This window comes from Schistocerca piceifrons, chromosome 3 (assembly GCF_021461385.2).
Source record: "Schistocerca piceifrons isolate TAMUIC-IGC-003096 chromosome 3, iqSchPice1.1, whole genome shotgun sequence".
NCBI lineage: Eukaryota > Metazoa > Arthropoda > Insecta > Orthoptera > Acrididae > Schistocerca > Schistocerca piceifrons.
This window is the reverse complement of record NC_060140.1, coordinates 167287718-167303502: the sequence shown is the minus strand read 5'-3', so window position 1 is coordinate 167303502 and position 15785 is coordinate 167287718. Positions and strand designations below refer to the sequence as shown.

Genomic DNA, 15785 nt, shown 5'->3' with positions numbered 1-15785 from the left:
ATTCCTCTAATACACTCACTGAATATCATCAATAAGCACTTGCTTCCTTCCCTGATTACCACTATTATGAACACCTGTACATCCTGCTTTGAAGTTCCTGCACCATTGCCGCACTTTTCTGCCCTCACAAAAGTGTCACTGCACACGTTACTCATTCGTTAATGAATTTTGGCTGCACTGCACATCTCAGTGCGGAAAAATCAAAAGGCAGCATGCAATTCACACTTGGTGGGATACTGTTATTCTAGGCATATTTTAGACATTCATTGTGGGCTTGGAACTGACAAGTGCGATATGACGTGATTGACGGGCATATTAGAGACACTGAACAAAGTGTCATTGGATTTTCACTGTGGTTTTAATTTCGCAATCAATTCGACCTTGCAGAAAAGAAAAGAAAAAAGAAAAATCTTGCTCTCATGTTCAAATGAAAAGTTTTTATTGTTGTGGAATTTCATTTATTTAATCTTCATTTAAATGTGTTAATGGAAATTCTATTACACAAAAGGAAAAACAATCTGCATAAGAAAAACTATTCTGTTTAGAGAGCGTAATCTGTGGCATCTGTCATGGAAATAAGTGACAGTTATTATCTGAAAGATCTACGAAAAAACATTTCAGGTATAAGATTTATTTATTGTACGAGTATATCATCTTCTGCGTTACAACATTAATATGAACCTGCAAAACTTAGAAAAAAATCCTCAATACAAATTATTACAGGCTGAATATGAAAAAGTATATGCCAATTAATGGAGGGCACTTTCTCTACCAAGTCTGATGTGGTTATACTCTTTAATCTCTGGATACAGATTAATGAAAGAAATATGATAATACATACGTAGTAAAGCAGACAGACAAAACAGTGCAGAGTTCCGTTCCATAAACAATTTTTTATTTCATTACGTAAAATACGATAATCTTTTCATTTTTCAAAATTTCTTGTTGTTTGTACTATACTTTTTCCTAAATTTGAAAATATATTATGGAATAATTTGATGAAAACTTAATAAATAATATAATAATAATAATGAAAGAAATTCCACAGCATTTTTCTGTCTGTACAAGAAAACTAATCTCAGCAACAACTGTACGGATTCTGAGAATTTTTACTTAACACAGAGACTGATTCATGAGAAAGGTGTGTGTACACAATTTATTACCATATCAGACAAGTCATCTGGCCATAGATGCTTAGTGCTACCCATGCTGTCATGGAAGATCTTTACTTTAAATATAGTTGTCTTTCTTCCATTTTTTCTGTAATTATCTTCAGATGGTAAACGCTTCCTTTTCTTGCTTGAAGCAGCTCTGCCTTTGCCTTATATATTTGAATTTACTATTAAAATTATTGTTTGTAGCAGTAATTTGTCAAACTACACATTGCTATATAAAACTCTTATTGTAAATCCTTAGAATCACTGGTAAAACAGTCAGGGCTGTGGTGGAAATAGTTGTTCACATGCAGCTGGAATTCACTATTGACTGTTTGATGAAAGAGTGAACACATCCAAGAGGTGTACAGGACCATATCAATATTTATTTTTTGCATGCAAATAATACCAGTTGTTCATGATAATAGGACTTGGACAAATTAAATCCCGAACTGTGAGACTGATTTCTGAGCGTAACAAACCCTTACTACAGATGTTCTACCCAACCATCAGAAACCATACAGCCAACTGTAGGAGGAGGGCTTTTATAAATTTTCTTACCTCTCAAAGCAAATTCAATGTGCCATGAATATATTGTTATTACAAAGTTGTACCTTTCTCAATAAAATGTTTCCCCTATGGAGCTGTACAACTTAGTTGTGTTATAATGAAAGTTTTACTGTTTAATTCAAAATCTGGTTGTATCATGCAACTTGTCAATTCCTTCATCTCAGCTCTGCTCTCACAAGAAGACTGCATTGTAAAAATCAGAATGATAGTTTTACCGAATGAGGTTTAATTTCAAAATTTTGTTTGACCTTTAATAATTCATTCAAAAAGTGACAAAACCCATTATATTTTCTTTTTCTGTTCTACAGTGAAGCTTTATATGACACTCTTCTATATCTGGTATTAAAATTAAGAAGTAATTACATGAGAAAGGAAAGTACATGATACCAACAGAGAACCTATTCAAAGGATACTTAATAAAGAGCAAGTCCACTTTCATACTCTCTAAAGATTTTGCAAGGGACCATTTTACTTACACGTCACTCAGCTAGCAGGGATTACCCCAAAGTTTTTTGTGATCATTTTAATCTGCCATCATCGCCCTTGTAAACAGCACTCTCTAATTCCAGTATCTTTCCTGTTGCTGTGAGTCACCAGTGAATTTTCACAATACATAAAAATGCTTTATTTTATTTCACTACTAACTGTTTTTGAAAATTAACAGTTTTTCAATGGAATAAAAGATTGAAAATGTGTACATGGCATTGCCAGAACTTCCTTTTCGTCTCTCAAAGTTCTTTTACAAACAGTTCCTATTAACACAATTTCTCATGTTACCGAAGCAGACAGAGCTGTGGTACGACCTATTGTCAAGGGGCTCTCATTATAAGTACAGCAGTGATGATAAATATACTTTGAAAATGTCTGAAATTACCTAGCAGAACAGGGAAATATTTTTGAAATGAATATCAAGGTAACTGTTATGGAAGAAATTTCATTATTACACAGAACAATCACAGTGTTTAATTTTTTTCAAACTATTGCAATTTACACACTTTATAATACGGTTAAAGACGACAGTCTATAGATACTTTCAGTTCATAGTTATGTTGCACATGACACACACAGATCTACTTAAAGCTAATCAATGGCAGTGTACAATAAATGTTACAGCCATTCATATGTGAAAGAGATGCTTAACATTTAGAGACACAAGTTATCACACATTAGACAAAAATATAAAACAATGTTAAAATAAGGTCAAAAGTCACATACAGTATCACACACAACAAAGTCATAGCATCACAAAATCTTATGCTGCACAAATTTCCCTCACATCCTGTGACTCACATGGCACAAATAACTTAAAACAGCTTAATAACAAATAAAAGGTTTCTGAAGTGTATGTAACAATTAAATGGAAAGCTAGCTCCATTAACAAAATTTTAATAGATAATGAAATGCAGATCTTTGCTCAAACAGATCAACATTATATCAATGATTATTTACAAGTTTAAAAATGAGTGTTAGTAACATCAGTATTCATGAATGTACACATCTCAAATGACAAGTAATAATATGTAAACCCTATGTTTCCCGAGATGCTACTTCACCACATGCAAAGAAGCAAGTTACTATTCTTTTCCCTACCTCCACGTCAATTGCACAATGCAAATTTAACTTTCTAGTTTTAAGTGTACATAAAGTTTGAAAAATAAGGTATTTAAAGCTTTTATGAATACATACATGCCTAACAACTGGTGTAAATCTAAATTCCAAATAAAGTGATAATTGTTACTTGCTAATAAATAGAGGAAAAAAGACAAGGTTTAATGCCAGCTGAAAATGAGTTATAGATGGAGCTGATATGAGAGACATAACAGGACAACTAGCCGTCAGAATAGGAGCAACAAGTACTGTAAGCACAGCTTACAGACAGAAAAATGGAAGTTGGAGACTGATTCAGTCTCTGAACTTCAAACAGTATTGTTTCATTAGAAGCAAATGGCATGTAAGGATATAGAAGACGATAAAAGAAACACCTACAGGTGGAAGAGAGAAAGGAAAAACTACTCTATGCCCTAGGTTGGAAAACAGAAAAGACAAGGAGTTATACCCATGTCTCCTCATGATTAAGTTTGAGTGCTTTCCATTTTCCCTTATGCTGTCACATATTTCCTTTACTTCCTTGAACGAGAAGGCAGCAAATGATTTTTATAACTGAGGAAAACATGAGGTTTTGACATTACCTTTTCTGTAAGCAGCTGTCAATCACAGCTTGTTTCATCCACCCCAAGCATCTGATACATAGGTAGCCACTCTCACACATTGTGTGTTGTAATGCAAGTGATGGCAATAACATTAGACAGTATGATAAGTCAGTGGGAATTTCATTATTTACAAGAATTCAAACTTCTTCTTCTTCTTCTATAGGCAGCACTTGCTCTGAATGAGATTTAAGACACTGGAAGGAGAGAGTTAATAGGAGAGTACTTAAAGCAGACAAGGGAAGACTAGAGACTAAAGAATTTGTCTGGAACAGACAGAAAAATAGAAGAGGAGAACAAATATCAAAGAGGACTGAAATGAAAAATATAGGGATGTCTTAATAAGTGTATTACAAACAGTTATGACTTTGGTCAGGTGTATTATGAGTAATGTGAATAATGTAAGTCATAACTGTACAGTAAGTACAGCACTCAATGAAGCTGCCATTTTACAAGAATAACTACATTACTTCAGTCATTAAGGAGCATTGGCTAGTTAAAAAACTCTTAAGTAATCATGTAACCCTCAAATGCTCCATTTTTCAATTAAGCAGTTATTCTTTTTCACCAAATAGTGATTACTCACTATCTATTTTGTGTTACAACAAAGCAGGTAGACATTAGAGTCGCACTAGGCAAAGAGATTCTCTGCCAGTGATTATAAACCACATGCCATATAAACCAACATAGAACAGTAAATGTCATCATAATATGACGATTTTTAAGAGAAGAGCTATCACAAATTTTAAAAATAATCTCTCTTTTTCTTACACACACACACACACACACACACACACACACACACACACACACACACACAAATAATTGTTTTACTCAGCTTTACATACGTCTATTCAACATGTGCACCTATGAAGGTGGAGACAGTATACGTAAACCTTTCCTGAAAATAATTGGCAAAATCATCCTCTTTTATATAAATATTAGATATTTACAAGATATTTTTGTGTATTACAAAACAGTATAAAATCTAAAATAATTTTTCCCAGTTTATGTTTCAGCCACAGCTTTGTAGAGAGATTCAAAACGATCAACAAATATTAAATGTTCATCTTAACTGGATGTGTCCTACGAAGAAACGTTGACTTCAGTTGCACATATAACTGCACAGTAAACATATTTATGAAGATTATCCCATAACACTATCATTCTTTTTTTAAAAAAACTAAGGCACATCATGTTATGAAGGCATCATGTAAGACATTCACCAAGAAACCAGTAAATTTCACTGAACTCATTCGCTTTCTTTGATCACTTATTCTCCAACTTAGCACAAGAAATAACAGCACCACATATATATAACTCAATGTACTACACCAGAAAACTGGTACAAAAGTATGTGATATGTATCTCCTTAGAAACATCAATACCACATAGAAAAAAAAAATCTTCAAAAACTGCTTGTTTAAAACTACTAGCTGGAACATTTTAACTGATTATCATTAACTGGACTGAACATAATAAATAACACCAATGAATAACAGCGGTGTTTAAGCTGCTCAAAGACAGTGATATTAAATTGGAAGGAATGCACTGTTCCAATCAGTGCAATAGTATATGTGGTAAATATCATTCTGGAAAACAGCATAGCACTGTTATTACTTCAAAAGTCTGATGATACATCAAAATATTTTAAACAGCATTAGTTTGCTTGATTTACGTGAGTATGGAAGAACATGGACCAGAACATGCCTGAGATCATTAAAAATTTCGTGCATTACATTCTGAAAAAACTAGGTTCCCAAATGCTTCCATACGCAAACACTGCTTAAATAACTGTGCTGAATATTAATTAAAATTTGTAAATTATCTAATATAAAATACAAATACTGTAGATAAGAAGAGGCACAATAATGCACCTGAGCGTTGGCTGCTGTTTAATATGTTCACCTTCAAAAGCATTGTTCCAAGTCAACACTTTTGCATTCTATTTATCTGCACCAATGGACAAATGTTTGTCAGAGAAAAATGTAAAAGTAAAAACCAAAAGAGTTTTTCCAGATCAACTGATAAATCTTACGCATACAAATAGAATTATTAGTATGACTAAATTACTGAAGTCATCAAGTTCACAAATTTTGCTCCCCTGGGTCCTCACTGTAAAGGCAGTAATTTTCAAATAAGGTGTCTCTGCTACAGGCAGCAGTACAAGCAGATCACTTTCCAGCATATGTCGGGTTTTTGAAAGTAGATGTTGCTTGCTTGTAGATTGGATTTTCACCCTGGAAATACATGACACATTAATTAGGTTTATATTTAATCAACTTTATATGAGAAAGTTGCAGTGTAAATGAAGTTTTCTTCTTACAGTGTCCCATTTGGCCATCATTCGTTCCTTTTCAAATCGGGCAAATTCTCGTCGATCATGAATTGTTGTGAGAACTTTCCAGAGCAAAATGAATGCCAAACCAATGAGAACAATTGCAGCTATAACACCAAGTACAATTCCTGGAAATAAAATGCATACTGAAAGTTGCAACATCAATTTGTTTTTCTGATCTTAACTAATGGGTTTTCTTAACCTTCTGGTAAATAAATGTTTTTCTGTTAAGCTTTTGGGATTAGTACTATAATGCTCACTGCATGTAATATAAACAAAGCATTAACACTTTGGTGACCAAGGCCAAGCACAGCTTTGGCTGCAATTTTGTGTTAAAAAGACTGCACCTAAATACAGGTCTGGCCATCATTTTATTGACATGTGAGCCAATTACTGCCCAAAAACTGGGCTCACTTTGTATGAGAACAATGTACGGACATCTTGCAACCTGTACCTTGACTGGTGCTGCCTTCTGTTGTCAGTTTCTAGTTTCATTGTGAAAGAAACATTAGTAGGCCTAACAGCTGCTGTTGTGAATGGTTGAGCCAATGTGATTGCATTGATGTAATTTTATGTGTGCACTTGTTAGGTTTTGCCGTTACCTGTAATTCTGCCACAAATACATCACATCTGTTGAGTGAGCAAGACAGTTTGGAAACTCAAGATGAAGATATTTCTCAAAACTTCACCTTGCAATTTTTTCTTGGGAGGATAATTATATTTCCTATCATCATTGTTTTAAGATCTACACTCTTATCAAAGAACTAAAGTAAATATAAAAAATAAATCTTGAAGCATAGCTCTTTTTTGGTATATATTACTCTTGAAGCTACGTCAATTAAATATGTGCCAGTAATGCTTTAAAGTAGCCAGTTTCCTAGGCCCAATATTCTACTAAGTGGCTGATCCCCAAAGTGTTAATATAGCACAAAAAATTTACCATTTGGAAATCACTGCAAGAAATGTCTAAATGGATCTAATACAACACATAACCTACCTAAGACATAAACTTCTGCAGGGCAGTCGAGCTCTTCCTGAGCTCTAACCAGAACATGGCCTGTGTCATTAAAGGCATATACAAAACGAAACTGGCAGTCGTCTTCATCGTAATAAGAGCAGAAAACTTCTCCCTTGTCCTCATCCGCTGAAAGAGATAAAAAATATTGATGAGCCACAGAAGAAGGATAATAACACTATCATGAGTAATTCTTCACGAAACATTTTTTATTCCAAATGTCTATAATGTTAATAACCATACACAAAATACAAGGAGACAGAATGGCTAGCCAGTTCTTACCTATAAATGTCAAAATTCTAAGTATTGCCAATACACACATATAAAAGTACAAAAAACTTCTGGAACTGTTAGAAAAAAAAAAGTATATAGGAGAAGTTTAGAAAGATGGGCCACATCACTGAGACACCTGGCTGGGGGAGTGGGGGAGTTCCACTTGTTGTGGGGACATGAGGAGGTGAAGATGAAAGGGGGGAGTGTCAGAGAGGAGGTCAAAGATACAATTGTAAGCACTGTGCCAGCTTCAGTCTAGAGATGACAGTCAGAAGTAAAGATGGAGCAAGAGGAAGTGAAATGAATACAGTAATTAGGAACTAGGAAGAGAGAGACAGAGAGAGAGAGAGAGAGAGAGAGAGAGAGAGAGAGAGAGAGAGAGAGAGGAGGGGGGGGGGGGACCTAAAAGAAAAATAATAGTAAATAAAAAAATGGTTGTTTGTTAAGTCCAGAAGTGATGTCCAAACAGTGGTTTGGGTGTGGCAGGCATGAGCCATACTGTACAGCATGCTCACCAACCAGGTATTGTTTGACCATTGATTCACTCAGCCTGTTTAGGTTTTGTTGATGGACTGATGTAAGAGATAGTGGGTGGATGCACAGGACAAGTTATAAGGAGCAAATGATTACAATGGCAGGAGTCTTGGGTCTATATGGGGGAAATGATTACAATGGCAGGAGTCTTGGGTCTGGGGAAGCATATTGTTTTCAACAAGGACATTACAGAGATCAGGAGGGTGACATAAGGTAAAATGGAAATGTCGTGTGGCTAGTGCCTCCCGTCGGGTAGACCGTTCGCCTGGTACAGGTCTTTCGATTTGACGCCACTTCGGCGACCTGCGTGTCGATGGGGTGATAGTGGGTGGTGCATGCACAATATCGTAGGATATTATCTCATTACAAGTCACAGCCTTGGCAGAGTAACATACTGAAGTATTTGAGACCCATGCGAAATTAGGTGGCAAGAGGAGTGCACTGCCAAATTTTTGTTAAAATGGGAACTGTATTTATCAGAAGAGAATAATGCCCTGGAGATTTATTTCTGAACAATATTTGTGCACTGCAGGAGAGGAAAGTTTGTGAATCGTTTAGATAAATGTTTAGGTAACTGATGTATGAGCGTGTGTATGAGATTAGATATCTAAGCTGTAGGGAAGGGAGGGTCTGATGTGGAAAGTGTGACAGCTGTGAAAGTGAAGGTAATGTTGCTTATTGATTGGTTTTGTATGAATTGAGATTTGGATGTGAGACTCAATGAGATGAAAGTAAACATCAAGGAAGATGGATCTTGAGGAATACCTATTTTTCAAATATCCATGGCTTTGTCCATGCCACAGTGTTTGCTCATAGCATTTTCAACTGCAATTGTATTTATTTAGCAGTTTTGTCTTGCACATGAATATGTCTGAAAAATGCCAAAGGAAAAAATTGGAAATCACTGGAATAGTACAGAACTACTTTGGTTAGACTACATTCTTCTAGTAACAAACCTTTCACATGACCTCTTATCAGAATCGCACCAATGCAAATCATGCTGCATATGATTTCACTGAGTGAGGGGTGGAGATGCATCAGTCACATTCTTGTGTGAACATCCCCTATCCTCAGTGATTTTTCAAGTTACGTATTAACACATCTCATGGAATGCTTCATCATGGAGTTCGTCATTCCACTTAAAAAGTGATGTGATCTTCACAGTAGTATGGAGAACATTTGTGCCCAATATAATCCTTTACTTTATAAAGAGGTTGTAAATCAAACTGTTGCCTGCGGCCCCTACTGTTATCATATGATCTTTTCCAAGAGTCTATACCACAGGTGGTGTCACTGAACGCTGCACTTGACTTAAAAATACTAGTTATACTGATATAGTCTGATTAAAATAACTTTGTGATTTACAGATTGCAGTGACAGGGACCAGTGCTGCCATTAAGTAGCCAAACATATTAGATGAAGCTCTGCAGCTACCTACAAAACAAGCACCACAGAAAGCATGTGGTGCTTGAGAAAGAGCAACGATTGGCTAGTGGCTGGCACCTGCCACTAAACTTGCTGAAGCATCAATCACAAAGTCATTTTAGTCAGAGTGTTACAACTTCTTCCCCTTTCATGACTAGTACCCAGCAATAAGCCCACCCATCGTGAGTGGTCGCTTGGCTGTGCGTCTCCCTCTGGCAGCCCCACTTTACAATAGTAGATACGGAGTGACTGGTGTGCCGTATGTGCCTGTTGTGCTATGATGGTCAAGTAACCCAGTGTGTTACCACACACTGCATTGTCAGACTGCTTCTGGACATCTTGGGTTGTCTGAATGATTTTGTCCTCAGACTCCAAAGCACTCTCATGGATCTCTTAACTGATTTTGTCAGTATGACTAATCTAGTTTGCTGGTCTTGTTCCAAAATTGTACTACTACAAATTGCAGTGCTTTCTGTGCTACTGCCAAATCAGCTCTAAATTTCAAGATAACCTGCTTTTTGCCAGTACTGTGTATCAGTAATGACAATCACTGTATCTTCAGAAACAGCCTGCATCATTCTCCTTGTAGATGTATTACAACATCTGAAATGCATTTTGAAAACAGTGCTGACATTCCTCACTCTGGTTGCCATTCTTGGCGGTGTACAATTTTGGCACTATCTCCTACAATAACTTTTTCATAAGAAAGAAAAGCAGTGCTAAAACCTCTTTTTTGTTGATTGGTAGTTTTGAAAAACCAAGTTTTCACTATCTTCACCTCCCACCTGCACAATTTTCAGCAACATGCAAGAAGCATATACACTGTGCAATGCTGTGTTCCACATATTCAGTTTTGGTCATTTTACTGGTGTGAAATTTGTTGGAAAAGAGTATTCTGAGGATATCTTAACAGAAAATGATTATCTGATGGAGACATCCTTTCAATTTTAATGCATGCAAATACTCTGCTCCATAACAACATTGTACATGAGATTTTAAATTGTGTTATGGAGAACTAGATTTCTAATTTGCTCCACTCTTGGAGAATAAAATTACTTTTTACTACCTTAAATAAGGATGAACCTCTCCACCTGGGTCTTTAATGGATTGATCTCTGTGGAAATTGCATTTGTGTGTGTGTGTGTGTGTGGACAATAGCAAGAAATAATGATGATAGGGAAGAGACAAAACATGTACGTTAAAATATCGCTGAATATGTTCAACTAACTTCTAATTCCAATTGAAATACCAGTTCTTTTTTTATTTTTAGACACAAAGATAAAACAACAACCTCATTTGAGGTTTCACACTCATAGTAGGGTTTCCATAATGTAAAATAATTCTGTGAACACCACTAAGGAATAGCATAAAAAGAAAGATGTATGTGATCATCTAAACACAGTCTTTAGTGCAAACCTGATTATCATGAAATAATGCATTTTAGTACAGGAAATCTGATAAGCTTGAAGTGTTTTCTCACTTTTTCAGATGTGGACAAATACAAAAACTTGTTGTCAGAAATGACAGTTAGACATGACAGACACAGTGACAATGAAAAGAAGATGTTAGAAACTAATAACTGAAGACAGAATGACAAAGCGGAAAAGGAATTAAGTAGAGGGAAGATGGCTCATATGGTTTGTACATATAAAAGAAAGAACAACCGAAGTATGCTAACAGATGTGCCAGAATTTGACTGAATGGTCCAACATATAAGACAAATATCAAAACATTTAAAATGAAAAACTGTACCTTCAACATAATCAACAGAAATTGGTACAAATGTACAATTTGCACATTCTTCTTCTGTTAGAATTCCTTTATGATACATTTGACATTGCACGCAGTCTTTAAACACAGCACAAGGTGGTTTCACACCCTGAAACAAAAATTAAGGAACTATGATATAAAATTATAGTCAGGATAAACAAATCAAAGAAAGTACCTATTGTGAAGCTTTCAGATACTATTATGTTTCGTAACACATTAAGAAGACCTGTATCAATATTATAACAACAATCGAAATTTCTGGAAGGAATAATATACTTTTCCTCATTTTATGTATGTGTCAATGTTATTAACAACATATAGCAATATTAAGAAATGCAACCAGTTGCAAAAGGACTGAGAAACTTACCGGTCGCCTTTCACAGAATTTTCCTGTGTAACGATTCTCACCACCATCGTCATCACACAAACAAGTTCCACAGTTGCATTCGCCATGTCCAGAACATACCTCCCCATTTATGGGTGATATACAAGTCTGGTTGGACACTGGACAGTCACAAGCAACACCTGTCCACTCTGGCTTACATTTACATTTTCCACAATCACAGATACCATGACTGGGGCCAGAGCATATTTCACCATGAGAATATTCACATGTGAAATTGTCACATTCACAATATGTGCCTGATACAACCTGCAAAATTTTAAGAAAGATGATAAATGCCATATTCAGAGGATTATTTGAATTTTAGAATTTATTTTCAGTTAGGAAAAATGTCACAACAAAACCCTGACTAGTACACACAATGTGGTACTATGAGGTATGAAAGAATACTATTTTACTAGCGCAAATTTTAGTATTACAATTCCCTTATTAGCCAACTACAGTCTGAAATCTATGAACAGTCCAGGCCAATTAAAAAGGCACTTTCATGAACATCCTGCAGTGAATAGACCTCGCAAATTTACAAGCCTTTCAACGAGAACACAGACACATTTTTTCTCCAGACAGAAGTTTAAAACCAACACACTTTGTAACTCTGTAATTTCCTTTTCTTATCTTTTTTATGTCCTTTAGTACCTTCGAGGAATGGGAGTTTGTGAAGAAACACTGTGATAATTCATCTGTAATAGAGTAAGTCTGTAATCTGAATAGTTATCATTGTACTGAAACACATTAATTCCTAAATATCTTCTGTCAGTTTTGAAATCTAACAACATCACTCATTAAAGCTTTTAGAGACACATTTGCCATTTCTTCAATGTGAATGGAAACTGATACTGCCAGCTCTGCAGGCAACTAGTATATCAAATATTCAATGGTCATCAACATTAAGAAAAAAATAATTTACTTATATAAAAACAGTAAGAGCACCCTTAACAGAGCAAACTGACTCACTGATAAGTGTTATGAGGAAGGAAAAGAGAAAGGAAGTACAGAAATGGACTATGAGAAAGAATGAACAACACTGGAAATATTTAATTTAATATACATTATTGAAGCTCTAACAAATAGTTATACAGAAGTCTCAGATATTACCTACCTCATACGGATTGGGCCGAGAATCACACTCACACACTCCACATATACATGTTCCCCGTCCTGAACAGTCAACAGTTGATGTGTTGTCTGGTCGGCATGTGTTCACACCTTCAAATTCTTTGCCTCCACTCTCACTGCTGCATTCACACTTGCGACCAAAGTGTTGAGCATCACATTTACATATGCCACACATATATGTTCCAGCTCCCGAACATTCAATGGCATTCTCTTTGTAAGTCTAAACAGGAGATGAAAAAGCAAAACAAATTCAAAATAGATGCATATTTTCTGCATTATATGAGTGGTCTAGAAAAAATAGTTCTTTTCCTACGTGGAGACTAATTTACTAGTTTTAGAACTGAGATGCCCATTTTTCAACCTTAAACATACATGTCTAAAATCCCATAAACACTTACAGGATGTGACTTGCGCTCACAGGGGCAGTCGCCTAATATTGTTAAATCCACAAGAAGACTTTCATTGACACCAACTGGATAGATCCGGATAAGCTGCTGCCAATCTTTTCGGTTCTTTGGGCACTCTGTCACTTCAATTTCTGCTTCAAACTTAACTTTTGAGCCCACTTTCAAACCATCAACCTTATGTGTTTGCTTCATTGCTCCTCCAGATAAGCCACTTGTATAATATGTGATTCTCACTGCACTGCTGGCATTATCTTTCATTTCCACAGATGAAGAAATTTTCTGTAACACAAATCATATGCCTTAATTTAACAATTAATACTTCCATAAATCGGCAAAATTACATATTTTAACAGCAAAAATTATATTGTTTACATAAGTGGTTCATTATTACAACTGGTTCAATTATTGGTGATTTAAGAAACTTACATTGTATTGATCTTTTACAAGATCTACAACATTTGAAGAATCTGCAGACAGCTGTCCTGATGATGAGCCTTCAACATATGTCCGCAGCTGGTCATAAACAGAAAACTGCTCAGCAGTCACAGCAAATATCACATGAATTGAGTTGTCTCTGACTTTCAAATTCAGCTGTGATATAGATGGATAATCTTGTATAGTTGAATGAGTATAAAGCCCACTACTGTCCAAGTGACACTCTCCATCATTCGGCTTAACAATGCCACCAAGCTGTAATTGGCCAATTATTGGATAAGTGCTAAGCAACAATAACCAGACGTAAACATTACAACAGCCCAACTGGACATATTATGATGAATACAGATGTGAGCACAAGCAGTCACATTCATACCTTGCCATCACCAGCATAGTGGAATCCAGCATCCGTAGAGAACACAAGGAGTCGTCGGGCCTTCTCTCTCCAGCCTATTTTGTCCCTACAGACAACTGCCTGCATGATAGCATCAAAACCGCCTTCAGGAGCATCCAGATTTCCTGACACTGCTGCATCTCTCACTTTATCCTAAAGGAGGAAAATTGGACATCAAAAATAATTTCAGTACTATACTTACCTAAAATGCAATACTTACCATATTCAAATATCCAACTTTATGATTTAAGAGTAAAATATTCACTTGAATTTTTCAAGGGCTATATAAAGTAGAATTTGCTATCATATTAATTCTTGAATAACATTTATACAAAGATTCTACTAATTTATAATCCAGCATGCAAACATCACACAGCTTTTATGTTACAACTACTTCATTTTTAAATGGTTAAAGCAGAATTTTGAAAATTACTAGCTATAATGAAAGAACTGTATATGTGAACTCTGTATTTATTTTCTCACAAAACAAAAAGGATCTGTTACAAGAACCAGAGACAATGCACATTTAGTTCCCACTTCTTGTAAACTAACAGTAATCATGAAATTTATAACTGAAGATCAGTAGCACTTCCAAACTGTTACAAGCATGAAATCTTCCTTTGTAAAGAGTCAATGCTTGGATAGTATACAAAGCATAAACTCATAGTTAAACAGTTCTTTCACAAGCAAGAACCAATTTTTTTTACAGAAAGCAATGTTACATTTAATGCAGTACTACAAGTTAGTTTTGGCGCATATGTTAATGTGTCAACTTTTAGCAATTAAGGATTTATGAAGTAAGAGCTGCACTGTATTACACATCTGTAGTGTATTTTCTACATGCGTGTCAGTAAGGCTCAGTGAACAAAATATAAATGAACTTCAGAAAGATCTTATTTTGCAGGTTGGCCTTATTGTACTGAATGTTGTCATATTTTGGATACCAGCCAAATTCGTTACACCGTGCATAAGTATATATCCAAAAAGATTACTTCTCCATAGTACATACACTTGCAATGCTATGTCTTGATAGGAAATTCAGATTGGTTCTGCTCTTGCCCTCCTGCACCCTACTTGAATCCCTTTCTTTACTTTGTACTAATGTGATAAACATTGAAAACTAAAATTCAGTGTCAGTTGTTTCTTCTTTTATCATCATCATCATCATCATTATTAATGTTTGTGTGTGTGTGTGTGTGTGTGTGTTTTAGCAGTACTTGGAATTTTGCCACCCGAAGATAATTCTATAATTCTACCTCCTTATAATTTTACAGTTTTCTCAACTCAGTTTAGCTTTTAATATGTAGTACTATATTTATCAATGAAAATAATCAATATCTGATACTATATTATAACTATTTAGATAAAAAAATTACTCACCAAGTGGCAGCAGGAGAAAACACAAACAAAAGTTAAGGACATGTGCAATCTTAGAACATATTCTGGGCTCAGAAATAATGAGATATCTTGAGCAGAATGACCACCTCAATCGGCTACCAGCATGGTCTTTGAAAACACTGATCATGTGAAATGCAACTCGCACTTTTCTCACATGACGTACTGAAAGCTTTGGACCAAGACAACCAAGTTCACAAAACGAAAAAAACATAATATCCTATGAACATAACCTCAATAAATCACTGTTGGAATCGGCCATGTCATACAAATACCCGGGTGTAACACTTTGTAGAGGTATGACATGGAATGATCATATAGGTTCAGTCGTGAGTAAAGAAGGTGGCAG

General features: G+C 35.4%; 1 protein-coding gene across 2 annotated transcripts in view; it reads right to left on the bottom strand.

Annotated features, from left to right (window-relative positions):
* Positions 1-2664: 2664 nt before the first annotated feature.
* Positions 2665-15785, bottom strand: part of LOC124790016 (integrin beta-PS) — a 121130-nt gene continuing 108009 nt past the window's right edge. For both annotated transcript variants that reach the window (XM_047257566.1, XM_047257565.1), the window contains exons 6-14: positions 14024-14194; positions 13639-13902; positions 13204-13491; positions 12789-13025; positions 11654-11938; positions 11269-11395; positions 7267-7413; positions 6258-6397; positions 2665-6171 (exon numbers count right to left, since the gene is read on the bottom strand). In XM_047257566.1, the coding sequence (XP_047113522.1) occupies positions 6106-6171; positions 6258-6397; positions 7267-7413; positions 11269-11395; positions 11654-11938; positions 12789-13025; positions 13204-13491; positions 13639-13902; positions 14024-14194 (1725 nt within the window). In that variant the 3' untranslated portion in view covers positions 2665-6105. The remainder of the gene's footprint in view (positions 6172-6257; positions 6398-7266; positions 7414-11268; positions 11396-11653; positions 11939-12788; positions 13026-13203; positions 13492-13638; positions 13903-14023; positions 14195-15785) is intronic.